This window comes from Thunnus thynnus, chromosome 12 (assembly GCF_963924715.1).
Source record: "Thunnus thynnus chromosome 12, fThuThy2.1, whole genome shotgun sequence".
Lineage (NCBI taxonomy): Eukaryota > Metazoa > Chordata > Actinopteri > Scombriformes > Scombridae > Thunnus > Thunnus thynnus.
This window is the reverse complement of record NC_089528.1, coordinates 32,090,719-32,116,365: the sequence shown is the minus strand read 5'-3', so window position 1 is coordinate 32,116,365 and position 25,647 is coordinate 32,090,719. Positions and strand designations below refer to the sequence as shown.

Sequence of the window (25,647 nt, the reverse complement as noted above, 5' to 3'; positions counted from 1 at the left end):
AGCCTGAGAGATCTTATTCCTCCTTTGGTGTCCAAAAACTATTAAAAAAAAACACGTCAATGAGCCGCACCGCTGCACTGGGAAGACACGTCTAGGAAAAGAGTTGTATTGTACGGTGGCCCTGAAAGCTCAAAATACTAACAAAATACAAACAGACAAAACAAGAAAAACATGATCAATTTCACATCATATGAACAGCATTCAGAGGAAAAAATGCTGCAAAACACAAAAGCTGCTAGTTCGCACAAAACACAACAGTTGTTTTTGTTTTTATTTTCTTTATTTTCAGCACATTTGTGTATTTTTTGGCCAATAAGAAAGAAATCAAATGCAAAAATTGCAGTTAAATCAGGAATTGCACTTGAGGGAATGAAAGTATCTTTTGTTCCAAAACCAAAACTATAGTAATCTAATTTTACACATATTACATCATAAATAACAGCACAGTCTGGGACTTTTAACCTCTAATATCAAACTCTCTCACCTCGCACTATAAGATCATTAACTGACAGTTTTAAAAAACGTCTCTAGACTCACTGAGCTTTTCTGAAACTGATGTTTACTGTAGATGTAAACAGGAAGCTGAACTGAGGTCAGCGGAAAGTTTGAGATGTGAGCAGAGTTTTAGTTCTGATGTGTTTTGTTGTTGTTGACGTCTGGTTTGTGTTTCCGTCCGACAGACCGCAGATCAGCTGTTGGCTCGAGCCGACGCTGCCAAAGCTCAGGCTGAGGAGGCGGCGAAGAAGGGACAGTCCACCTTCAGAGAGGCTGAGAGCATCCTGAACGACCTCAGAGGTACCTGTCTGTCTACCTGTCTGTCTACCTGTCAGTCTACCTGTCTGTCTACCTGTCAGTCTACCTGTCAGTCTATCTGTCAGTCTACCTGTCTGTCTACCTGTCTGTCTACCTGTCAGTCTACCTGTCAGTCTACCTGTCAGTCTATCTGTCAGTCTACCTGTCTGTCTACCTGTCTGTCTACCCGTCTGTCTACCCGTCTGTCTACCTGTTAGTCTACCTGTCTGTCTACCTGTCTGTCTACCTGTCAGTCTACCTGTCAGTCTACCTGTCAGTCTACCCGTCTGTCTACCTGTTAGTCTACCCGTCTGTCTATCTGTCAGTCTACCTGTCAGTCTACCTGTCTGTCTACCTGTTAGTCTACCCGTCTGTCTACCTGTTAGTCTACCTGTCAGTCTACCTGTCTACCCGTCAGTCTACCCGTCTGTCTACCTGTCTACCCGTCTGTCTACCTGTCTGCTTGTCAGTCTACCTGTCTACCTGTCAGTCTACCCGTCAGTCTACCTGTCTACCCGTCTGTCTACCTGTCTACCCGTCAGTCTACCCGTCTGTCTACCTGTCTACCCGTCTGTCTACCTGTCTACCCGTCAGTCTACCCGTCTGTCTACCTGTCTACCCGTCAGTCTACCCGTCTGTCTACCTGTCTGCTTGTCAGTCTACCTGTCAGTCTACCTGTCTACCTGTCAGTCTACCCGTCTGTCTACCAGTCTACCCGTCTGTCTACTTGTCTGCTTGTCAGTCTACCTGTCAGTCTACCTGTCTATCTGTCAGTCTACCCGTCTGTCTACCTGTCTGTCTACCTGTCTGCTTGTCTTATTCACTTTATGTCCTTCTGTCTCTGCTGTGTGTCACTTCCAGGGCTGCAACTAACCATTATTTTTATTATCAATTAATATCTGTCAATTATTTTCTCAATTATTGAGGAGTTCCTGTAATGTTACTTGTAAATGTTATGAATTCATACAGAAACCCATTAAAACCCCCTTTAATTTATGACAATCCATTATTTTAATCACTTATTTGTCCCAAATCTGTGAAATACCTGAATACTGTCTTAAAATAGCCTTAATTTACAATGTCAGCACTATAAACCACTTATCTTAATAACACCTTCAACTGATTGTAAATCAATTTGTTAAATATTTCAATGTCAATTAAGGGGGAAGTGATGAGCCAGAGCCGATTGAGTTCATTCAGTTTAGTTTGTTTTCACGATAAATTAAGGATTATTTAAGAGAATAGTTTCATAGTGACTCACTGTGATCTTCTTTACCTGCAGACTTCGACAAACGAGTCAACGACAACAAGACTGCTGCTGAAGACGCCTTGAAGAAGATCCCCGCCATCAACGCCACCATTATGGCTGCCAAGGAGAAGACCAAACAGGCCGAGGCGGCGCTCGGCAACGCTGCCAGCGACGCCCGAGAGGCCAAGAACAAGGCGGAGGAGGCGGAGAGGATTGCTAGCAACGTGCAGAAGGTACGACGCGAAACAAACACCGACCTATTTGTGGTTAAATAGTTAACCGATCTCACACTAATGAAGCGTGTCCTCTCAGGGCTCAGCGAAGACCAAGGAGGACGCAGAGAAGGCCTTCCAGGACACCGACAAGCTGGACAAAGAGGTCAACGACATGATGGACCAGCTGAGCGCCGCAGAGCAGGACCTGGCCAAGAAGAAGGCCGAGGCCGACCAGGACATGATGATGGCGGGAATGGTACGACCCGGTTACACACTGTGTGCCTTTATTAAATTTATTAAATATTTCCAGTGTGTGTTAAACCAGCAGTCATGTGTCCATATGAACAGTGAAAGAGGTTTTCCTCGCTGTAGCATCAAATTCCCTCTTTGTGTTTCCTCGGACAGTGTTTCCCTGTTGAGCTGCAGGTGGAAGTATAGTAACAAAAAGAGGAACTTTGGCACTAAAAAGACTGTAACGTTGAAAGATATCTACTTGATTTGACTCATTTAGACACTGAAGCTTCATATTAGCTTCAGATAAACTTTTAAATACATTTTTGCACAGAAGGAGGACTGTGGATTTTGTCCTCCATCACTTCCATTGTAAGGTCATTATGAAGGGATCCTCTACTGGTCAGTATGAACAGGAGGAATGATTACAGCAAGAAAAACAAGTTTCACATTTGGGCTCCTGACTGTTGGTTTAAGACACACTTGAAAAACTGTGAACCCGTCTCACACACACAGTATATGCTGTATACTTTTATACGGACTCTGTGTGTAAATATCTTAACGCTGTTTACTTTCATGTAGGCGTCAGATAATGCTAAAGAGGCGGAGGACAACGCCCGCAAGGCCAAGAGCGCCGTCAAGGCAGTCCTGAGCACCATCACCTCCCTGCTGGATCAACTGGGTAAAGACCTACCTGAAGCTTATTTTTTTAATTATTGAAGTTTGCATGTTTCCTCCCAAGATCCAAATCAAACTGACGAATAAAGTCATTTGATTGATTTGACATCTGAGGGCATAAATTACTGATCAGTGAATGATTCATTTAAAAAATATCTTCTTGGTTCTGACTCAGCAGATCTGAGGTCCCAGCAAACTGGTTAATTTGCTTCTTTGTCTCCTATCCAGGAAACATCGACAAGGTGGACCTGAGCAGACTGAACCAGATCGATGAGTCGCTGAAGAGGGCCAAGGGCAAGATGGCCAACAGCGATCTGGACAAGAAGCTGGCTGAGCTGAACGAAGTGGCGCGGACTCAGGGCGAGATGATCGACGACTACGACCGGCAGATCCGCGAGATCCGCGCCGACATCAGCAACCTCAACGACATCAAGAACACGTTACCCGAAGGCTGCTTCAACACGGCGTCTATGGAGAGGCCTTAACCCCGCCCACCACCACCTCCTCCTCCTCCTCCAACACTCCTCCACCCCTTCACTTCTAACACTCTGGCAAACACGCCAACTTTTTACCAAAACAGTTTTTTTTAAACGTTTTGTTTTCAGATTCATGTCTTTGTTTTTCTTTTGCAAAGAGAGAAGCCAACATTTCAAGCCACGATCACGGTTTTCAACGAAAGAGAAGCAGCTGTTTTTGTTTTGTCTTTAGGTTTGTTTTTCGAGACGCAGTAACGTGGTTATGGTAGAATGAACTAAGCGGCGTAGAGAAGCCGTGCAGAGAGGTAGGAAAAGCCTCGGAGAAAAACCAGAACCACAAACCCGACGTGACTGCACCTGTCTGCTCCACAAGAGGAAAATTCACGGACGCAGAAACCACAGAGGAAGTTCCTCACGCCTCGAGGAACATCTGCTCATATTTTTAGTTTTCTGTGTCTAACCAGCCATTACCCATCATGCCTGGGGACACGCCAGCTACTTCAGAGTTTTACAGTTTTCAGCCGGCTGAATGTACGGCCTTTTGCCTTTTTTTAATTTTATTTTTTAAACCAACCATGTTTTCAGAAACCACACAGTGAAGGAATCCTCTCGTTTCTGATTTTAGCTTCTTTTCTCCCAAAGCTACGTACCTGACACAAACAGCAGAGGAAAAGTATTTTAGTTCTTTTCTTCACCAGTATTTTCACTTACAGCAGGTTGTGTTGTTGAGTAAAGCTTTGCCCACTCTGCTGGTGCGTAAAGAGCCTCTAAAGTCACGAAGAACGGTCTTGTTTCCACAAGATATGGATTTTGGTTTAGGGTTACAAGTTATGATCGAGCTCACACAATATACTGTCTTATTTACGTGCAAAACAACCAAGATATTAACTTGTGCACAAGATACGTTACAATCTTGTTCCCAGAAAATCTATATCTTGTAAACCCAAGTTATGATCTATGGATCTTGGATCTTATCTACATGCAATAGATCATCATGTACATGCAAGATACTTGCACTTGTGCACTCAGAATATGGATCCTCTAAGAAAAACGTGGTACCTGAGTGTCAAGATACCATCTTGTGCACACAAAATATGGATCTTGTGGGAACAAGATGAGTTACAATCTTGTTCCCACAAGTTCCATATCATGTGCGAACAAGATAGAAACTTGTGCGTTCAAGATATGGATCTTGTGGAAACCATAAGATTGATATCTTGTGTGCACAATATATTATTTGTTCCATTCCCTTATTATCTTGGGTACAAGTTATCATCTTGTATGCTCCACATATTGATTTTCTGGGAACAAGATAGTAACTTGTGTGTGCAAGATTTTAATCTTGTTCCCACAGTTTTAATATCCCAGGCACACAAGTTATGATCTTGTTTTGTTTTATGCACAAAGATGTAAAGAAGATATTATCTGATATCTTGTGCGCTCAAGATTTTAAAGAAAACCTTTCAGGACTTCAGAGGCTCCGTAGGTGCATCTTTAAATCAGTTCTGACATTTCACAGCATGGTCAAACACCATTTCATGTACTGATTCTATAACACTACAACCATTTCATTTTTATTGTCCCAGAACTTGCTGCTTATCACTGGTGTTTTTACCAATCACACATTAACATTTTCTTCCAGGCTAAATCCAACACTATGCAACTTTGTACATTTTGCGTAGCGAGAATTTTATCTGATACACTGGTGCTAATAATTATTTCAAATGTTATATTTTTGTGTGAATGTTTTTTATTATGACATAGAGTGAGGAATTTGTTATTTGTGTAAATATATGCTTAAATGATTCAGGACTGGCTGATTTTAAAGAAATAAAAACTCCAACATGCAAAACAGCCACATTAAGTTCTATCACAATCAATCAACTGAAACCTCCAGGTTAAATATATATAAATATCTATGATAACGTCTGTGGTATGTTATTATTATAATATGCTTGCTTGTATACAAGGCTCAGTGTTGCTGCCTCATAGCGATGCCAATATTTCATTTGTGTTTTATTGATTATCTGTGGGTTTTCACAAGTTAATTCAACCTAACTGAATATTTTTGTTTGAGCTTTGACCCTTTTATCAATCAGGACATGTTTTAAATCATATTACTGAAATTATTTTCTCAACTCCATGGAGATAAGCTCAGCCACATATTGCTACAGTAGTTAACCGTTTTTTTTTTTTGTTTTTGTTTTTTTTTTAATGAGTGTTTTGTGCCTTAATATAAAAGTCGGTTGTAATCACAGTCCTAACTAGGGCTCCCACGTTTTATTTCACAAAAATGTCCTCGTCCTCGCTCCTTCACGCCGCTCCTTATGTCGGTACTGAAACAGGGTTTTTTTAAAAATCAGGTCCTGAACAGAGAAATCTCCAAAAACAACTTGTCCTTCCTTGGCAAATAACCACCAGTTATACTTTTATTAAAGAATCTGATTCTCCACTGGCAGCTTAAAACATCATTTCCAGTCTTCTTTTTAAATTTTTTTTTATAGATGTCAACTCTGCTGATGAAAGATTACAAGTGGTTGATTATCTGTTTATTTGTCTGACCAGTGAAAGAGAATCTTAATCGTTCACTTAGCATTTTCCTCTCTGTTGAAGTGACAGTTTCAGGTGACTCGTATTTGCAGTTTTTTTTCCCTCCATCCAGGCGCCGTTCTGCAGGATGTGCAGCACACACAGACATGATGTATAAACAGTATTTCTAAGTTATAATGTACCAGTTATTTGTATTGTAACCCTGTTGTCTTAGATGGATGTATGTGCTGCACAGCCAGCAGGACTCCTCTGTATTTGGTTTTCTCTTCATGTTTCCAGCCCTGTGAGGACCTGAATGACCCTGTTTGTCCCCATGTGCCTGTAAATCCAAACTTAACATTTGAATAATAAAAAAAATTACTACAGGAGTCAGTGTGTGAACGTGTGGTGATGTTCAGTTCAATTCAATTCAGTTCAGTTTTATTTATATAGCGCCAAATCATGACAGAAATGATCTCAAGAGCACTTTTCACATAGAGCAGGTCTAGACCGTTCTCTTTCATTTATAGAGACCCAACAATTCCCCCATGAGCAAGCACTTGGCAACAGTGGTAAGGAGAACTCCCCTTTTAACAGGAAGAAACCTCAATATGCTCTAGGTGGGCAGCCATCTGCCTTGACGGGTTGGGTTGAGAGAGACACAGAGTAGCATAACAACAGTAATAACATCAACAACGATGATATGAGATATGACTAGTAATAATAATAGCAATGACAGTAGGAGAAGGTGTCAAGGCAGGACATCCACAGGACCATGCCATCATCACTGCAGCCCTTGATGCCCAGTTTTACTGCGAGACGAGAAAGCACATAAAACTCCCGGGAAGAAGCCAAGTTAGTAACATGCATTGATGTTACATGAATGCATACAAATGGTGAAGAGGAGGAGAAGAGAGGAGCTCAGTGCATCATAGGAAGTCCCCCAGCAGTCTAGGCCTATAGCAGCATCACTAAGGGCTGATCCAAGGCGAGCCTGGTCGGCCTTAAGTATAGGCTTTATCAAAAAGGAAAGTTTTAAGCCTACTCTTAAACATAGAGAGGGTGTCTGCACCCTGAACAGAATCTGGAAGATGGTTCCACAGGAGAGGAGCCTGATAGCTGAAGGCTCTGCCTCTACTTTTGGAGACTCTAGGAACCACCAGTAAGCTGCATACTGGGAGCGCAGTGTTCTAGTGGGATAATACGGTACTATGAGCTCTTAAAGATATGATGGTGTCTGACCATTAAGGGCTTTGTAGGTGAGGAGAAGGATTTAAAATTCTATTCTGGATTTTACAGGAAGCCAATGCAGTGAAGCTGCAATGGCAGAAATATGATCTCTTCCTAGTTTTTGTAAAAAAAAAAGTATTGACATCCCAGTGTCATTGACAGCTGATCTCTGTGCAGTTTAGAAACGACACAGCAACAAGCTCTCAGAAACAATGGAGACCAAAACATGAAGAATTACAACAGAATCTGACACATGAAGTCTGAAATGACTTCTGTCTATCTGAGTTTACAGAACTCAGCTGTGTCTCCATGGGAATAATCCAGCCAAAGTCCAGCATAGAGAGGCTGAGTGAATGTGGTCTGGACTCTGTGGAGGAGAGTCATGGTTTCAGAGACGCTGTAGAAGGACAGAATACCTGCTCTGTGATCCAGGTACACTCCTACTCTGGAGGACTGAGGACCTGAGACGGGAGTAAAGCTATCATTGAACCAAAATGAAGAACTGGTAGCGTCACAATATAATATCCAAGGTGTGTCATTACGCCCAAATAGACATTAATAGGACTCTCCTGCTCTGCTGATATTCTTGTAAGCAACTGCTTCACATCTTTCTCTCTGTCCTGGATTCTCTGCGGGATTTGTTGTCGACTCACCTTGAGCTCTCTCTGCCTCTCAGTCCTTTCTACTGCAGCTGATCTGCTGATCAGTGCACAGAACATCTTCATCACCTCATCATGAAGGGAGCAGATGTTCTTCTGGAGCTTCTCTGAGGGTTCGACCAGCTTGTGTTTCTTTAATGGAGCTGCATCATAATGAGGCTGGAGGTGAACTTTTGTTCCTTTTGATTAGCTTATCTTCGCTGAATGGGGCTAGTCAGCTCTTGCATTAATTACCATGTGTTGGTTACACCCATGTCACACAGGCTTATCAGGGAAGGGGAGTGAACAAAGAAATAGCTGCAGTACATCCAGACAGATCGAACAAGACAAGGTTTCTCTGTCCAGCTGATCTCCTTTCTGCTCCATTTCAGCTCTCAGTGGCAACGACTGTCTGAGTTTCACCTCCTGAGAAGTTGAACAAGTTTGAGCTCTGATCTGAACAACATGTGTCCCTACAGTGAATGTAATCTGACAGCTCTTGTACTACATTACATGTTGGTTACATCCATCATCAACTGTAGATCTGAAGGGGAGGGAACAAGAAAATATGAGCACAGAGTTGAGCTTGTTATGTTTGAGTTTTTAAGAGATACTGTGTGTTTCACCTTTTATACAACTGAATTAATTTCTTGTCTATTTCTTTCTAATTTTTTTGTCAAAAGTATTGATACTTCAATGTGTTTTCAATACCATGTGCTTTACACACAGTACATGGAGCAACAATACCATCTCTATTAATCATTAATTCGATAGTATCAAAAGTACTGAAGCCACAAAAAGAAAAGAAACAACAAAACAAAAAACAAGTCTAGACTCAGGTTTCCAACCAAAAGCTGCACAGAAGAAAATTCACTGGTCCTCAACTTGTGGCTTTTATGGCATTCATTCATTCAGTCACCATGTTATTGGTTGGTTATGTGGCGCTAACTCTGGCAAATTTAATTTAAAAAAAAAGGAAAACTATCCTTTTTTTGTGCCTAGGACTTTTTTTTCTTTGTGCTATGGTATCAAAAGGGGCATCGAGTATTGTTTTTTTTTACTAGTATTGTGACAACCCTACTGTGAGGCGCTACGCTGGTTACATGACACAGTAATATTTTGCCATTGTCGGAAAGTAAGTAAATGTTAAGTACATTAAAGTACAGTTTTGAGGTACTTGTACATTACTTAAATATTTGTATTTGTTGAGTCTTGTGCAGTTCCATAGTGTAGTAGGTGGGACTTCAGGATCCAGGAGATCCAGAGGGTAAAGGATCACAGGTGAGGAGGTAGGAACAGGAGTGTCCGTGGGAGGTTCTTAGGTAAGAAAAGGCAAACATAAGGGTGTGGTAGGTTTATCGTTCCCCTCTTATTCGAGGCACACATTGAGATTACTGACAGAGAGGCAACGACCCAAACAACAAGGATCGTTCGTCCTCCGGTCCAGCTGACGGCGCTGAAGCAACAATAAACCGGGTCTCTAACCGGCAGTGAACCCGGTGACAGCAGCGACTACCGGCGGAGCAGCGCTGCAGAGGTCTGGAGCAACTTTTAACTTCACCGGTCTGATTGTGAGTAATAAACTTACTGTTTTTAATTATCAAAAGTTAATTAAACTGTATCTTTTGGCTACGGGATGTCGTAATGCATCGCAAAATGATGGCAGAGCCGGTAATTAAACGTAGCAAACAAAAGGCTAACCTTAGCTTAGCTGCAAACACCCCGTTCATTCTACCTGAAAAGGTGAAAACAACGAATGTAACTCGAATTTGTGAAGTTTAAAACCGCCGCTCCCGAGCTCCTGGCGTTAATTTTAGCTTCCCTTTAACCTTTTTAAAATATATATTTTAAGATATACGATTTCAACTTGGTCGTGAAGAGGTAAAACAACCAGACTCCATTTAAAAAACTCTGTAATTTAAACGGTTTTCGGCATCTGCAATGATACACGAGTCTCTGCACATAAACAGGGTCTACTGGTAAATTAACCCCCTGCTTTATGCTATTTCTGTCTGTATTTCTGTCCCGAATCCGAGAGAATGTTTATATTGATTAATAAACGTTTATTCACCCAACCCCACGCACCTTTTCACTTTGCCCACCAGGTGTCACTGTTTTACCTTTTGAACATCGTTTTTCATGGTTTTGCAATGTGTTATAATGTGGATAAATGTTTTTTAATAGTTTTCTACTAGTAATGTGTACACTGAGCTGAGTACATACTGTTTTGTCAAATTAATGTACCTGTATGTATTTTAAGAAAAAGAATGAAATCTGCACAGTGCTGTTTACTATTGTTGAAGGGGAAGAAAAATACCAGAAGACATTTAATGGGTTGTTTTGTCTTCTGCAGGCGCAAATATATGGTGGAGAGTAATCCCTTGAGTGGCTGACAACCTCCACTCACTTCACTGGGGAGTCATATCAGATCCCAAGAACACTTTGGCACCAGAGAGAAGAGGTAAGCAGTGTTTTTAAATGAGAAATGAGCTCTATTGTATAAAAGTTGAAACACACAGTATCTCTTTAAAACTCAAACACAACAAGCTCAACTCTGTGCTCATATTTCCTTGTTCCCTCCCCTCAGATCTACAGTTGAAGATGGATGTAACCAACAAGTAATGTAGTACAAGAGCTGTCAGACTACATTCACTGCAGAAACATATGTTGTTCAGATCAGAGCTCAAATTTGTTCAACTTCTGAAGAAGTGAAACTCAGACAGTCATTACCACTGAAAGCTGAAATGGAGCAGAAAGGAGGTCAGCTGGAACAAGTATCCTTTTCTCTTCTCTGTTCGATCTGTCTGGATCTACTGAAGGATCCGGTGACTATTCCCTGTCGACACAGCTACTGCATGAGCTGTATTAAAACACACTGGGATGAAGAGGATCAGAGGAAGATCTACAGCTGCCCTCAGTGCAGACAGACCTTCACACCGAGGCCTGTCCCGGTGAAAAACACCATGTTAGCAGCTTTAGTGGAGCAGCTGAAGAAGACTGGACTCCAAGCTGCTCCTGCTGATCATTGCTTTGCTGGACCTGAAGATGTGGCCTGTGATGTCTGCACTGGGAGGAAGCGGAAAGCCCTCAAATCCTGTCTGACTTGTCCAGCCTCTTACTGTGAGAATCACCTCCAGCCTCATTATGATGCACCTCCATTAAAGAAACACAAGCTGGTTAGCCCCTTGGAGAAACTCCAGGAGAACATCTGCTCTCGTCATGATGAGGTAATGATGATGTTCTGTCGCACAGATCAGCAGAGTATCTGTTATCTCTGCCCTGTGGATGAACATAAAGGTCACGACACAGTCTCAGCTGCAGCAGAAAGGACTGAGAAGCAGAAAGAGCTCGAGGTGAGTCGACAACAAATCCAACAGAGAATCCAGGACAGAGAGAAAGATGTGAAGCTGCTTCAACAGGAGGTTGAGACCATCAGTCGCTCTGCTGATAAATCAGTGGAGGACAGTGAGAAGATCTTCACTGAGCTGATCCGTCTCATCCAGAAAAGAAGCTCTGATGTGAAGCAGCAGATCAGATCCCAGCAGGAAAATGAAGTGAGTCGAGTCAAAGAGCTTCAGGAGAAGCTGGAGCAGGAGATCACTGAGCTGAAGAGGAAAGACGCTGAATTGAAGCAGTTCTCACACACAGAGGATAACAACCAGTTTCTACTCAACTACCCCTCACTGTCACAACTCAGTGCATCTACAAACTCATCCAGCATCAATATCCGTCCTCTGAGATACTTTGAGGATGTGACAGCAGCTGTGTCAGAGCTCAGAGATCAACTACAGGACATCCTGAGGGAGAAATGGACAAACATCTCACTGGCAGTGACTGAAGTGGAAGTTTTACTTCCAGATTCAAAAACAGAACCCGAGACCAGAGCTGAGTTCTTAAAATATTCATGTGAAATCACTCTGGATCCAAACACAGCACACACACAGTTGTTATTAACTGAAGGGAACAGAAATGCAAAACGAGTTAGACATCAACAGTCCTATCCTAGTCACCCAGACAGATTCACTCATTGGCGTCAGGTCCTGAGTAGAGAGAGTCTGAATGGACGTTGTTACTGGGAGGTGGAGTGGAAAGGGAAAGAAGTTCGTGTAGCAGTCGCATACAAGAATATCAGCAGAGCAGGAGAGTCCTATGAATGTCTGTTTGGGCGTAATGACAAATCTTGGATGTTATATTGTGACACTACCAGTTCTTCATTTTGGTTTAACGATGTCTTTACTCCAGTCTCACCTCCTCAGTCCTACAGAATAGGAGTGTACTTGGATCACAGAGCCGGTATTTTGTCCTTCTACAATGTCTCTGAAACCATGACTCTCCTCCACAGAGTCCAGACCACATTCACTCAGCCTCTCCACGCTGGACTTCGGCTTGATCATTTTAATGGAGACACAGCTGAGTTCTGTAAACTCAAATAGACAGAAGTCATTTCAGACTTCATGTGTCAGATTCTGTGATGTAATTTTTCATTTTTTTGTCTCCATTGTTTCTGAGAGCTCAATCAAACTGGGATTATCAACACTTTATTTTCTGTTGATTTCTTGACAAAAGGTGTGAGAAAAATATCTGGACATTTTAAGATTGAGGGTTTTTTTAAATGTTTTTCCATGGAGGCTATCGCTGCTCATGATGACGTCTTTTATCTTCACTGACATTTCTGCAGATGAAAATATAAACTTCTCTTTATTCTAAATGTTAGCATACAAATACATCAATACAAACATGAATCTGTTGTTTCTCTTCCAACTTCAGTGTCTTAAACAGAGAAAACAGCAGAAATTCCTTCATCATAGATATTTTGTTCTCATCACTTTGTAAATTCATATAGAAATGTACAATCAAACTGTAATTATCATGATAATAATCATTTATTATGTTCTTGTACATAGGTGACATTCTGGGTTAAACTAACTGATTGTGTGGATGAAGTGAATCTGAACATGAAATCATTGAACAAGAGTCATTTAACAGACTTTACTGATTGGACATGTGAACAATCTGAAGCTTTACATAATCAATAAAAATATTTGTTTTTTTTCAACAGTGAAGTATTTTCTTCTGTCTTCGTCTCAGGATCTCATTCAAAGCTTCTGGAGAAAATGTGAGACTCACTAAAATGAGAGTTTATTTGAGGCAGTTTTCCTCCTGAAACACCACAAAGTCCAGAGTTCATGTTCAGAGCAGACAAATGTTTTTCAGTCAGTCTCTGTGCTTTCAGCTTTCTTCACTAAAGCAGCTTTGTCACTGAGAAAAGAGCAGAGTTTTATATCACTTGTTGCTTTTAACAATATTTTCTTTGTGCATTTAGTTCATAATGTCTTTGTTATACAGGCCTAAAAAACTGGAAAATAGGAGAAAATCACTTGATCATGTTTGGGTTTGAAGAAGTTTAGTTGAGTCCTTACAAACAAAACAACATATTGTTTCGTTGTGAACTTGAGGTCATTTCATTTATTTTTATGTAGATGTTCATGAAGATGAAACTTCAGAATAAGGCTGTCATGTTGGTTCAGTGTTTAGCTCTGTCACCTCACAGAGAGACGGTCCTTTACTTTTATTCACAAATGTAAGCCTCGTCACCCAACAGCAGAACATCTTGGACAGGATTTTGTTTACATTTCAATCAGTTTACTGTAATTTCATCCATGTTTATATCTTCATACAAAAATATATCAGATTGTTAATTATTCCTCATAATTTGATAATCTAACACAAATAAAACATTTGTGTTCTTGCAGAATAACTCACTCAGAACAACTCAGATAGGTCAGGTTGCGGTTAAATATTGTTCCCAGTCCCAAGTACGTTTTAGAGTCAATCAAATTCAGTTTAGAGTTGGTAATTCCTGAACACCTGAGATGACTTATATCCACACATTTATACACGTATATACCAACATGTTGCATAAATTATATTCTTTAACATAATACATATATAATATTATATATATATATATATATAAGCTCTTACAGGCCACATAGAATGAGGTGCTGGGCTAGATTCAGCCTGTGGGCCTTGAGTTTGATTCATGTGAATTAGATCATTGATTGGTGTGGGAACGTCAGTGGTTTGTGAAATGCAAACATTTAGTCTTTTTGAGTTTAGAACAAGCTTTAAATCAAACAGGGGGGTCTGGAGGTCGTCAACAACAAACTAACCTGGAGAAGGCCTGGTCTGCAGTGGGGCCAATGGCATACAAGATGGGCATAAAAATGGACATTACAGTGCTGGGTTGGAAATAAATGTTATTTATGTAGACAGTAAATAGCAGAGGGCCTAATATTGATCCTTGGAGGACACTTTATCAATGGTTTGGGGGCTTGATTTGGAGCCATCAGCAACAACTTGCATAAAATTTTGAAATATTTTACTTAAAAATTAACCTCCAAGAACAACACATATATAATTTATATGAACTTTGACCTTTTGTCAAACAGATTCCTCAATAGTTTAGTTCACCATTGCCATGGCATCCCCCTTCTAACATTTTAGCCTATCAACGGTACAAATTTGGTACCATTTCACTGCACCAGCTTGGAGGAATCCCACTTAAAAATCCCCTCCAAGACCAGAAATTACACAGCTAACATATGAATTTTGACCTTTCACCAAACAAATTCCTCAATAGGTTAGTTCACGGTTGCCATAGCAGCTGCTTCCTAATGTCTTATTCTATCAGTGGTCCAAATTTGGTAACATTTTACACAAACTTGGTAAAATCCCAATTCAAAATCCCCTCCAACACCAACAATTACACAAACGGATACATTTATATGACATTTGACCTTACACCAAACAAATTCCTCAATAGGTTATTTCATAGTTCCCAAAGCACCCACTTCCTAATGTCTTATTCTATCACTGGTAGAAATTTCATAACATTTCACTGCATCAACTTGGAGGAATCCCACTTCAAAATCTCCCCAAGATCACAAATTACACAGACAGATATATTTATATGAATTTTGACCTTTCACCAAAAAATCCTCAATAGGAGGTTAGGTTAGTTCAGAACTTTGACCTTTCACTAAACACATTCTTCATAGGTTACTTCAAGGTTGCCATGGCATCTGCTTTCTAATGTCATATTGTATCATTGGTACAAATGTAGTTACCTTTTAGGGTACCAACTTGGAGATATCCCACTTCAAAATCCCCTCTAAGACCAACAATTACACAAACACACATTTCTCTGAACTTTCTGAACTTCCTCAGTAAATTAGTTCATCGCTGTCATGGTAACCCCTTCCTAATGTTATATTCTATCAGTGGTCCAAATTTGGTAACATTTTACTGTGCTAACTTGGAGAGATCCTACTTCAAAATCCCCTCTAAGACCAAAAATTAAACAAACAGTGTTCAATTTTTATGAAAATCTACATAAAAATAAATGAAATGACCTCAAGTTCACAACGACACAATATCTGTTGTTTTATGTTTGTCTGGACGCAACAAAACTTCTTCCCACTGAAACTTGATCAAATGAATTCTTACTATTTTCCAGTTTTTTAGGCCTGTATAACAAAGCCTTTATCAATTAAATGCACATAGAAAACCTTGTTTTTTAAAAGCAACAAGTGATATAAAACTCTGCTCTTTTCTCAGTGACAAAGCTGCTTTAGTGAAGAAAGCTGAAAGTACAGAGACTGACTGACAAACGTTTGTCTGCTCTGAACATGAACTCTGTACTTTGTAGTGTTTCAGGAGGAAAACTGCCTCAAATAAACTCTCATTTTAGTTTCACATTTTCTCCAGAAGCTTTGAATGAGATCCTGAGATGAAGACAGAAGAAAATACTTTGCTCACTGTTGAAAAAACATCTTTATTGATTATGTAAAGCTTCAGATTGTTCACACATCCAATCAGTAAAGTCTGTTAAATGACTCTTGTTCAATGATTTCATGTTCAGATTCACTTCATCCACACAATCAGTTAGTTTAACCCAGAATGTCAGCTATGTACAAGAACATAATATCATGATTATTATCATGATAATTACAGTTTGATTGTACATTTCTTTATGAATTTACAAAGTGATGAGAACAAAATATCTATGATGAAGGAAGTTCTGCTGTTTTCAGTGTCAGTGAAGGTTAAAGACGTCATCATGAGCAGCGATAGCCTCCATGGATAAAAACACATGGGAAAAAGTGAATTTTAAAGAAAGAAAAAAAAACAAAAAACAAGAAAACCTCAATCTTAAAATGTTCCAGATATTTTTCTCACACTTTTTGTCAAAACATCAACAGAACAAAGTAAGAAAGTGTTGACAGTCCCAGTTTGATTGACAGCTGATCTCTATGGAGTTCAGAAACACCACAGCAACGAGCTCTCAGAAACAATGGAAACAAAAACATGAAGAAATGACTGAAATGACTTCTGTCTATTTGAGTTAACAGAACTCAGCTGTGTCCCCAACATAATAAGGACAAAGTCCAGCATAGAGAGGCTGAGTGAATGTGGTCTGGACTCTGTGGAGGAGAGTCATGGTTTCAGAGATGCTGTAGAAGGACAGAATACCTGCTCTGTGATCCAGGTACACTCCTATTCTGGAGGACTGAGGACCTGAGACACGGGTTTTGATTTTGTTGAACCAAAATTTATAATGGTTAGTATAACAACATAAAGCCCAAGATTTGTTACTGAGTCCAAATCTACATACACTTGAGCTCCCTGCTCTTCTGATATTCTTGTATGCGACTGCTACATCAACTCCTTCACCTCTCCACTCCACCTCCCAGTAACAACGTCCAGTCAGACTCTCTCTACTCAGGACCTGACTCCATCCAGTGAATCTGTCTGGGTGACTAGAATAAGACTGTAGGCCCAGACTTATTTCTGCTTTTCTGTTCCCCTCAGATAATAACAGCTCTGGGTTTGCTGTGTTTGGATCCAGAGTGATTTCACGTGCATATTTTAAGAACTCAGCTCTGGTCTTGGGTTCTGGTTCTGACAGTAAAACGTCCACTTCAGTCACTGTCAGTAAGATGTTTGTCCATTTCTCCCTCAGGATGTCCTGTAGTTGATCTCTGAGCTCTGACACAGCTGCTGTCACATCCTCAAAGTATCTCAGAGGACGGATATTGATGCTGGATGAGTTTGTAGATGCACTGAGTTGTGACAGTGAGGGGTAGTTGTGTAGAAACTGGATGTGATCCTCTGTGTGTGAGAACTGCTTCAGTTCTGCGTCTTTCCTCTTCAGCTCAGTGATCTCCTGCTCCAGCTTCTCCTGAAGCTCTTTGACTCGACTCACTTCAGTTTCCTGCTGGGATCTGATCTGCTGATTCACATCAGAGCTTCTTTTCTGGATGAGACGGATCAGCTCAGTGAAGATCTTCTCACTGTCCTCCACTGCTTTATCAGCAGAGCGATTGATGGTCTTCACCTCCTGTTGAAGCAGCTTCACATCTTTCTCTCTGTCCTGGATTCTCTGCTGGATGTTTTGTCGACTCACCTCAAGCTCTCTCTGCCTCTCAGTCCTTTCAGCTGCAGCTGAGACTGTGTCGTGGCCTTTATGTTCATCCACAGAGCAGAGATAGCAGATACTCTGCTGATCAGTAAGGCAGAACATCTTCATCACCTCATCATGACGAGAGCAGATGTTCTCCTGGAGCTTCTCTGAGGGGTCGACCAGCTTGTGTTTCTTTAATGGAGCTGCATCATAATGAGGCTGAAGATGATTCTCACAGTAAGAAGCAGGACAAGTCAGACAGGACTTGAGGGCTTTCCGCTTCCTCCCAGTGCAGACATCACAGGCCACATCTTCAGGTCCAGCGTAGTAGTGATCAGCAGGAGCAGCTTGGAGTCCAGTCTTCTTCAGCTGCTCCACTAAATCTGCTAACATGGTGTTTTTCACCAGGACAGGCCTCGGTGTGAAGGTCTGTCTGCACTGAGGGCAGCTGTAGATCTTCCTCTGATCCTCTCCATTCCAGTGTGTTTTAATACAGTTCATGCAGTAGCTGTGTCCACAGGGAATAGTCACCGGATCCTTCAGTAGATCCAGACAGATCGAACAAGAGAAGGTTTCTCTGTCCAGCTGAACTCCTTTCTGCTCCATCTCACCTTGTTGCAGTTAATGTGTGAGTTTTACTTTCTCTGCACAGATATAAGTCTGTCCTCTGGTCCAAAACTAACTTTTGTTCCCTTTGTTTCTTTTCATTTGCTGATCCTCACTAAATGGGGCTCATCAGCTCTTGCATTACCATGTGTTGGTTACACCCATGTCACAATGGCAGATCAGTGAGGGGGAGGGAACAAGGAAATAGTTGCACAGAATGGAGCTGGTTCTGTTTCAGCGCGGGAAGAAGAGGGAGGGATTCCAGCAAGAGGGGTTATTTTTTAAAGGGGCAGTACAAGTTTTTACAGCAACCACATCAAAATGGATTAGTTACACTTTTACTTTTACCTACATTTAGCTCACAACAGTTGTAGCTAACTCTGCAAATATATATTCTCTAGAATAATTCTTGACATGAGTACAAACACTGTCTCTGTTACTAGCAAGACTTTGAAAGAGGCTGTTCCAAAGTTGAGAGGCAAAAACAAACCAAAGGAAGATTTCCACCAACAAATTATATTACTGTGTATTCATTTTTGTAAAGTTTGTTCCCATATCCACACACTAAAACATTGGGGGGGGAAAGTCTTATGCAGTTTTTTTAGTCCACATATTCAATCAGTCTGTAAGAACTGTAGTAAGTCAACTATTATTTATAGGACAAGATCCTTTAAGGTCTATATATCAAAACAAAAGCAGAAATAGAAAATATTACTGCAACAATATACATAAATACATTCTAAAAAAGGTAAGAACTATTAAGACAACATAAGAAAACTTAAGGTAGGTTTGTGAATTCACAAATCACCTTTAACCAAGACACACTGACAGTCATCCAGGTACAGCTCAATTCTTTTATAATTATATAAAAGAATATAAAATATCAAAGTGATAGAGATAGAAACTTCATTTTGACTCCAAATTGATGTTTATGGAGTCAAGAAGCTCAATTAGGGCAGAGTTGAAATCAAACTTCTCCCAGGTTTGCTTATTCCTTTCATTTTTCTGAAAACAGTCCAAATATAAAGGAGGCTCTTAAGATGCAAAAGAATCTATTGAACAAATGTGATAAAAGTGGTCCTTTCGGTCAAAAGACCATCGTTAGCACAACTTACAGACCACTTGATTCTAGAGACATGAATATAAATACTCTATCAAAGTAACAGCAACGTCCAATCAGGACGAGAGAGGTAAGAGTCTTGTTCTGAATAAAGCTGTTCAGCCAACAGTATTTGCATTTAAATTGCACATAAAACAGTTAATCAGTGGACTTTTGTCATTATAATTATAAAGCAAAATGTGTTTCCATGTGTTTCAGAGGAGAACGTAGCTGGATAACAACTGATTTCTTTTAGTGTAGGAGTTGTCTTGGATTCAGATCTAAATTTCATTAAGTCTGTCACAAAATCAGCATTTTACCATCTAAAGAACATCTGATGGAGCAGAGATTTCATGTTAAAGCCTTTGTCTGCAGCAGGCTGGACAACTGTAATGGACTTTTCTCAGGTCTCTGTAAGAAAGCAGTCAGACAGATCCGGTTGAACACAAAGACTAAAAAAAGCAGAGCATATTACTCCAGTTCACAGATCACTACAGTGGTTGCCAGTTTGTCAAATAATTGATTTTAAAGTATTACTGCTTGTCCATTAATCTCTGAATGGTTCATCAGATCCTCTTATACAGTATGAAGCTTATGGTCTTTGTGTGGTTTCTAAAGTTAACAATAAACATAGTGAAGCTGCTTTTAGCTCCTATGCTGCTCACGTCTGGAACAAACTACCTGAAGACTAGAGACAATGTGGGCTACTTTTAAATCTATGGTGAAGACACATCTGTTTGCCATGGCTTTTAATTAAATGCTAAAGCTGTGGTTCATAAATTAACAATCCACTGAGAGATCGCTATGTCTATAACAAAGCTACACGCTGTGGGAGACAGCCATACTTCAATAAGAAACAATCCTAGAATTTTATTTTCTACCATCGATGGCCTTTTAAATCCCTCCAAACTTCATGAAGAAACATGTCCTGCCTCACGGTCAAAATGTGAGGAGTTTGCATCATTTTTTGAAAATAAGCTTGTTAATATCCAAGCCAGTTTGCAGACAATATTGACAATTTAAAAAAATCAGACTGTTAGTTCCTCGTGGAGAAATGTAAATTCTTTTTGTAAAATTAGTGAATGAAGGGGAACTTCGTTAAATTGTCCTGCAATTAAAGTCTTTCACTTGCTCCCTGGATACAATTCCTACTACTTTTTTAAAAGGGATTTTTAGATTTTGGAGTTTTATTCTTGATCTATTAGACATTGGTAGATGCTCTCTAGAGACAAGCATTTTCCCAGATGCACTTAAAACAGCTCTAGTAAAGTCCTTACTTAAAAAACACAACCTTGACTCTTCTGTGCTGAGCAACTACCCATTTCCAACCTGCCTTTCCTAAGTGAAATACTGGAAAAGGCAGTGTTTAAACAGTTGGATGAGTTCTTACGTGACAGTAAAATGTACAATCAATTTCAGTCTGCCTGTAGAAGGGGACGGCACTGAAATGGCGCTATTAAAAATAATTAATGATCTTAGAGTGAACGCAGATAACAGAAATGTATCTATTCTGAGGCTTCTTGACTTAGCTGCTGCATTCGAGACAGTAGATCACAAGATTCTTCTGGACAGATCTGAAAATTGGATTGGTCTAAAAGGTAAACTCTAAATTGGTTAAACACATACCTCACAGGCAGAAGATATTTTAGCCTCAGCAACCATGTCTCTGGAAAGTATTATAACCTTTTCGGTATTCCGCAGGGTTCAGTTCTTGGTCCTTTATTATATTGTTTATATATGCTACCACTTAGCAAAATTACTGGTGATCATGGTGTGAATCATCATTGTTATGATGATGATACTCAGTTGTATTAATCTGTAGCACCAGATGACTCTGATGCACTGAATCCCATGATAAATTGTATGGAACAGTGGATGAGCAATCATTTCTTAAATTAAATGAAGACAAAACAGAAAATCTTGTAATTGATACAAGTGAACAGATACAAAAGATTTTTAGCAAACTTGGAAGTCTGGCACCACAGAACAAGTCGGAAGTAAAGAACCTGGGTGTTACTCTTGATTCTGAGTTAGATTTTAATTCACACACAAACAATGTTACAAACATAGCCCTTTATCACCTAAGAAATATTGCTAGAGTCAGAAGATGACTCATGTTTTTGTATTTTCTTGCCTGGATTATTGTTGCTTGTTGTACAAGTTTCAGATTGTACACACATCCAAGTCTGTTAAATGACTCTTGTTCAACAATTTCATGTTCAGATTCACTTCATCCACACAATCAGTTAGTTTAACCACGAATGTACAAGAACATAATAAATGATTATTATCATGATAATTACAGTTTGATTGTACATTTCTTTATGAATTTACAAAGTGATGAGAACAAAATATCTATGATGAAGGAAGTTCTGCTGTTTTCTCTGTTTAAGAAACAACAGCACACAAATCATCAATACAAACATGAAACTAACATTTAGAACAAAGAGAAGTTTATATTTTCATCTGAAGAAACGTCAGTGAAGGTAAAAGACGTCATCATGAGCAGCGATAGCCTCCATGGATAAAAACACACAGGAAACAGTCACATTTAAAGAAACTGAAAACATCAACAGAACAAGAAAAAAACTAAAAAGTGTTGATAATCCCAGTTTGATTGACAGCTGATCTCTATGCAGTTCAGAAACACCACAGCAACAAGCTCTCAGAAACAATGGAGACAAAAAAATGAAGAATTACAACAGAATCTGACACATGAAGTCTGAAATGACTTCTGTCTATTTGAGTTCACAGAACTCAGCTGTGACCCCATTATCATAAAAACAAAGTCCAGCATAGAGAGGCTGAGTGAATGTGGTCTGGACTCTGTGGAGGAGAGTCATGGTTTCAGAGATGCTGTAGAAGGACAGAATACCTGCTCTGTGATCCAGGTACACTCCTATTCTGGAGGAACCAGGACCTGAGACGGGAGTTAAGATACTGTTGAACCAAAATTCATTACCGTTAGTGTCACATCTTAAAGACCAAGATTTGTCATTGAATCCAAATCCACATTCATTCGAGCCTCCTGCTCTGCTGATATCCTTGTATGCCACTGCTATACCAACTGCTCTTCCTCTCTTCTTCACCTCCCAGTAACAACGTCCAGTCAGACTCTCTCTACTCAGGACCTGACACCAATTAGTGAATCTGTCTGGGTGACTAGAATAAGGCTGTTGTCCCCTAAATTCTCCTTTTCTGTTCCCCTTGGATAATAACACATATGTGTATGCTGTGTTTGGATCCAGAGTGATTTCTTGTGAATAATTTAAGAATCCAGTTCTGGTCGTGGGTTCTCGTTGTGACAGTAAAACGTCCACTTTAGCCACTGTCAGTGAGATGTTTGTCCATTTCTCCCTCAGGATGTTCTGTAGTTGATCTCTGAGCTCTGACACAGCTGCTGTCACATCCTCAAAGTATCTCAGAGGACGGATATTGATGCTGGATGAGTCTGTAGATGCACTGAGTTGTGACAGTGAGGGGTAGTTGAGTAGAAACTGGGTGTGATCCTCTGTGTGTGAGAACTGCTTCAGTTCAGCGTCTTTCCTCTTCAGCTCAGTGATCTCCTGCTCCAGCTTCTCCTGAAGCACTTTGACTCGACTCACTTCAGTTTCCTGCTGGGATCTGATCTGCTGCTTCATATCAGAGCTTCTTTTCTGGATGAGACGGATCAGCTCAGTGAAGATCTTCTCACTGTCCTCCACTGCTTTATCAGCAGAGCGACTGACGGCCTCCACCTTCTGTTGAAGCAGCTTCACATCTTTCTCTCTGTCCTGGATTCTCTGCTGGATGTTTTGTCGACTCACCTCGAGCTCTCTCTGCCTCTCAGTCCTTTCTGCTGCAGCTGAGACTGTGTCGTGGCCTTTATGTTCATCCACAGAACAGATATAACAGATACTCTGCTGATCAGTACGGCAGAACATCTTCATCACCTCATCATGACGAGAGCAGATGTTCTCCTGGAGCTTCTCTGAGGGGTCGACCAGCTTGTGTTTCTTTAATGGAGCTGCATCATAATGAGGCTGGAGGTGATTCTCACAGTAAGAAGCAGGACAAGTCAAACAGGACTTGAGGGCTTTCCGCTTCCTCCCAGTGCAGACATCACAGGCCACATCTTCAGGTCCAGCGTAGTAGTGATCAGCAGGAGCAGCTTGGAGTCCAGTCTTCTTCAGCTCCTCCACTAAAGCTGCTAACATGGTGTTTTTCACCAGGACAGGCCTCGGTGTGAAGGTCTGTCTGCACTGAGGGCAGCTGTAGATCTTCCTCTGATCCTCTCCATCCCAGTGTGTTTTAATACAGTTCATGCAGTAGCTGTGTCCACAGGGAATAGTCACTGGATCCTTCAGTAGATCCAGACAGATCGAACAAGAGAAGGTTTCTCGGTCCAGCTGGACTCCTTTCTGCTCCATTTCAGCTCTCAGTGGCAACGACTGTCTGAGTTTCACTGATCTAAACAACGTGTTTCTGCAGTGAATGGAGGCTGACAGCTCTTGTACTACATTACATGTTGGTTACATCCATCTTCAACTGTAGATCTGAGGTGAGGGAACAAGAAAATATGAGCACAGAGTGGAGCTTGTTGTGTTTCACCCTTTTACAAATTGTAGCTCATTTCTCATTTAAATACACTGCTCACCTCTTCTTTATGGTGCCTGAGATGACTCCCCGGTTCACTGAGTGAAGACTGTTGTTATAACGGATGTCAGTAGGGCATGGAGCGGGACGACTCAAGGAATTATTTGCTCCTGCAGAAGACAAAATCACCCATTTATTGCCTTCTGGTCTTCTCCTGCTCCTCTGCTCCCTCAGCAATGCAAAACAGCACTGTGCAGATTTCACTCTATTAAAATACATACAGATACATTAATTTGACATTACAGTTTGCACTCAGCTCAATGTCAAATAACTGATTAAAAACACTGAAAGAACAGGAAGTTTTGCTGTTCTGCTGTCTATCTAAATCTAAATCTACTGGAAAGGGCTGTCATGGTTTTTCACGAGCTTTAATGCATCTTTATTTTTAACTTGTATACATTATTATAGGGTCTAATTGTTAACTGCCTGTTATTCATTCATGAATAAATAAACAATTAGCATCCATCATTTGACTGAACAGATCTGATGAATCAATGGCAGTCTACTCATTGATCATTGCAAGGGGAGATCTGGTGTTATTGTTAGGTTGAGTCATGGCTTACTACTATTTCAAACACTGTGTTTATTCTAAATCAAGCCATAGCATTAAATGACAGCAGTGTTACACTGTGATTGGATTGCTAGCTGCTGGCAGTTGCATCTCACAAGACTTTCACTGGATCATGTTATTATTAACAATTTCAAGCAAATAAAAAAAAGCTTAACGTTAATGTTTTTTCTCACCCTCAGCACCCAGGTTGCTACCTATGCTGTGAACAAATGGACTGCATTTAGAAGAAATTATTACGGCTTAACAAATTCGAACGAATTAGCCGAAAACAGTAGAAAAATAGAACAAAACTTCCTGTTCTGTCAGAGAAACGTCATCACGCCGAGCCAATCAGAGGCAGAGGAGCGCAGCCTGCTGTAATTCAAATGACGCCCTGAAAGTTAAATGAAAATAACTACATAACGTATATTAACGGTCCAAAAAAACAAAACAAAACACAGAGCAGCTCGGTAACGTAACGGTATTAAGGGTAAACAATATGCATTAAAGGTAACAACATAAACCGTTCAATATCTAAAGAAAACAATAAAAAAAGCGCTGCAGCATTTTTCAACACAACTTACCGTTGGAGATGAAAACGGCGCAGTGAGGAGCAAGAGGAGCATGAGGAGGCTACGGAGGAAACGGAACCTTCTCCTCCTTTGTGTTTATTGGCGGATCGCAAACCTGCTTTCAAGGTGCATATCTCCACCTACTGTCTCGGGGTGTGTAGGTTAATGCCATTAGATTATCTGAATACTGATTAGTCTACAGAAGAACAAATAAATAAATAAATAAATCACACCCTATTTACTGATCCTGCCTGTATTATATAATCTACTGAAACCCTTCTGATTTCCCTGAAGTCGTGTCCTGAGCTCAGTAGTGATTTTATTTCTATATCTCTGAATTATATTTACTACAATGCATGATAATGTGTTCTACATCTTCCACAGACACAGATTTGATTGACTTTTCCACATTACATATAACGTGGAGTGAAAACCTGCATGAACCTCTCTGTGGTTACTATATCCTCCTTTAAACTGTTGAACATGAACCGACTTCTGTATATTATAATAATGTCTCTTTATTGTGTGTATCCCATTGTTTCTGCTAATTATAGCTGTTCTTGCCTCTCCCCTTACATACTTTAAGAGGCTTTGCCAGTTTATGTGCTTGTTCATTACCTTTAACTCCATATGAACAGGGACCCAACAAAACTGCACTTCTATACCCATCCTCTGTCATTT

The 25,647-nt window shown here is 40.3% G+C and overlaps 6 protein-coding genes across 9 annotated transcripts in view; 4 read left to right on the top strand and 2 right to left on the bottom strand.

Annotated features, from left to right (window-relative positions):
• Positions 1–6,559, top strand: part of lamc1 (laminin, gamma 1) — a 66,523-nt gene extending 59,964 nt beyond the window's left edge. Inside the window, exons 24-28 of the mRNA XM_067606932.1 lie at positions 681–795; positions 2,075–2,274; positions 2,354–2,512; positions 3,070–3,169; positions 3,394–6,559. Coding sequence (XP_067463033.1) covers positions 681–795; positions 2,075–2,274; positions 2,354–2,512; positions 3,070–3,169; positions 3,394–3,650 — 831 coding nt within the window. The 3' untranslated portion in view covers positions 3,651–6,559. The remainder of the gene's footprint in view (positions 1–680; positions 796–2,074; positions 2,275–2,353; positions 2,513–3,069; positions 3,170–3,393) is intronic.
• Positions 1–13,094, top strand: part of LOC137194785 (tripartite motif-containing protein 16-like) — a 200,704-nt gene extending 187,610 nt beyond the window's left edge. Inside the window, exon 2 of the mRNA XM_067606945.1 lies at positions 12,550–13,094. The gene's annotated coding sequence lies outside the window, so the exon portion shown is untranslated. The remainder of the gene's footprint in view (positions 1–12,549) is intronic.
• The window catches only part of LOC137194786 (tripartite motif-containing protein 16-like), a 192,258-nt gene extending 179,164 nt beyond the window's left edge, over positions 1–13,094 (top strand). Inside the window, exon 2 of the mRNA XM_067606946.1 lies at positions 12,550–13,094. The gene's annotated coding sequence lies outside the window, so the exon portion shown is untranslated. The remainder of the gene's footprint in view (positions 1–12,549) is intronic.
• On the bottom strand, positions 7,270–18,388 carry LOC137194789 (tripartite motif-containing protein 16-like). 2 transcript variants are annotated; one of them, XM_067606951.1, is made up of 3 exons: positions 16,628–18,388; positions 12,816–12,835; positions 7,270–7,853 (listed from the first exon to the last, which is right to left on the bottom strand). In XM_067606951.1, exons 1-3 carry the CDS (start codon positions 18,108–18,110, stop codon positions 7,677–7,679), a joined length of 1,680 nt encoding a protein of 559 aa, XP_067463052.1. In that variant the 5' UTR covers positions 18,111–18,388; the 3' UTR covers positions 7,270–7,676. The 2 variants fall into 2 exon arrangements, with proteins under 2 accessions (XP_067463052.1, XP_067463051.1); XM_067606950.1 differs by lacking the exons at positions 7,270–7,853; positions 12,816–12,835 and having other exon boundaries at positions 15,860–18,388.
• On the top strand, positions 9,355–13,094 carry LOC137194783 (tripartite motif-containing protein 16-like). Its single transcript, XM_067606943.1, has 3 exons — positions 9,355–9,609; positions 10,392–10,499; positions 10,626–13,094. Exon 3 carries the CDS (start codon positions 10,783–10,785, stop codon positions 12,469–12,471), a length of 1,689 nt encoding a protein of 562 aa, XP_067463044.1. The 5' UTR covers positions 9,355–9,609; positions 10,392–10,499; positions 10,626–10,782; the 3' UTR covers positions 12,472–13,094.
• A 2,838-nt stretch (positions 18,389–21,226) lies between the features above and the next one.
• LOC137194787 (tripartite motif-containing protein 16-like) lies at positions 21,227–25,259 on the bottom strand. Of its 3 annotated transcripts, none has more exons than XM_067606947.1 (3): positions 24,589–25,259; positions 23,846–24,049; positions 21,227–23,744 (listed from the first exon to the last, which is right to left on the bottom strand). In XM_067606947.1, the coding sequence occupies exon 3, from the start codon at positions 23,616–23,618 to the stop codon at positions 21,948–21,950; it is 1,671 nt and encodes a 556-aa protein (XP_067463048.1). In that variant the 5' UTR covers positions 23,619–23,744; positions 23,846–24,049; positions 24,589–25,259; the 3' UTR covers positions 21,227–21,947. The 3 variants fall into 3 exon arrangements, with proteins under 3 accessions (XP_067463048.1, XP_067463050.1, XP_067463049.1); XM_067606949.1 differs by having other exon boundaries at positions 23,846–23,954; XM_067606948.1 differs by lacking the exon at positions 24,589–25,259 and having other exon boundaries at positions 23,846–24,567.
• Between the last annotated feature and the right edge of the window lie 388 nt (positions 25,260–25,647).

What these genes read in the sequence shown, in the direction of transcription:
- LOC137194783 (XM_067606943.1), top strand. Translation starts at nt 10,783, where the DNA reads ATGGAGCAGAAAGGAGGTCAGCTGGAACAAGTATCCTTTTCTCTTCTC.
- LOC137194789 (XM_067606951.1), bottom strand. Translation starts at nt 18,110, where the DNA reads ATGGAGCAGAAAGGAGTTCAGCTGGACAGAGAAACCTTCTCTTGTTCG. An exon ending in GTTCAACAAAATCAAAACCC is followed by an intron (nt 12,836 to 16,627) that starts GTGTCTCAGGTC and finishes TCTATGATGAAG; the next exon opens with GAATTTCTGCTGTTTTCTCT. An exon ending in GAATTTCTGCTGTTTTCTCT is followed by an intron (nt 7,854 to 12,815) that starts GTTTAAGACACT and finishes TCAGGTCCTCAG; the next exon opens with TCCTCCAGAGTAGGAGTGTA.
- LOC137194787 (XM_067606947.1), bottom strand. Translation starts at nt 23,618, where the DNA reads ATGGAGCAGAAAGGAGTCCAGCTGGACCGAGAAACCTTCTCTTGTTCG.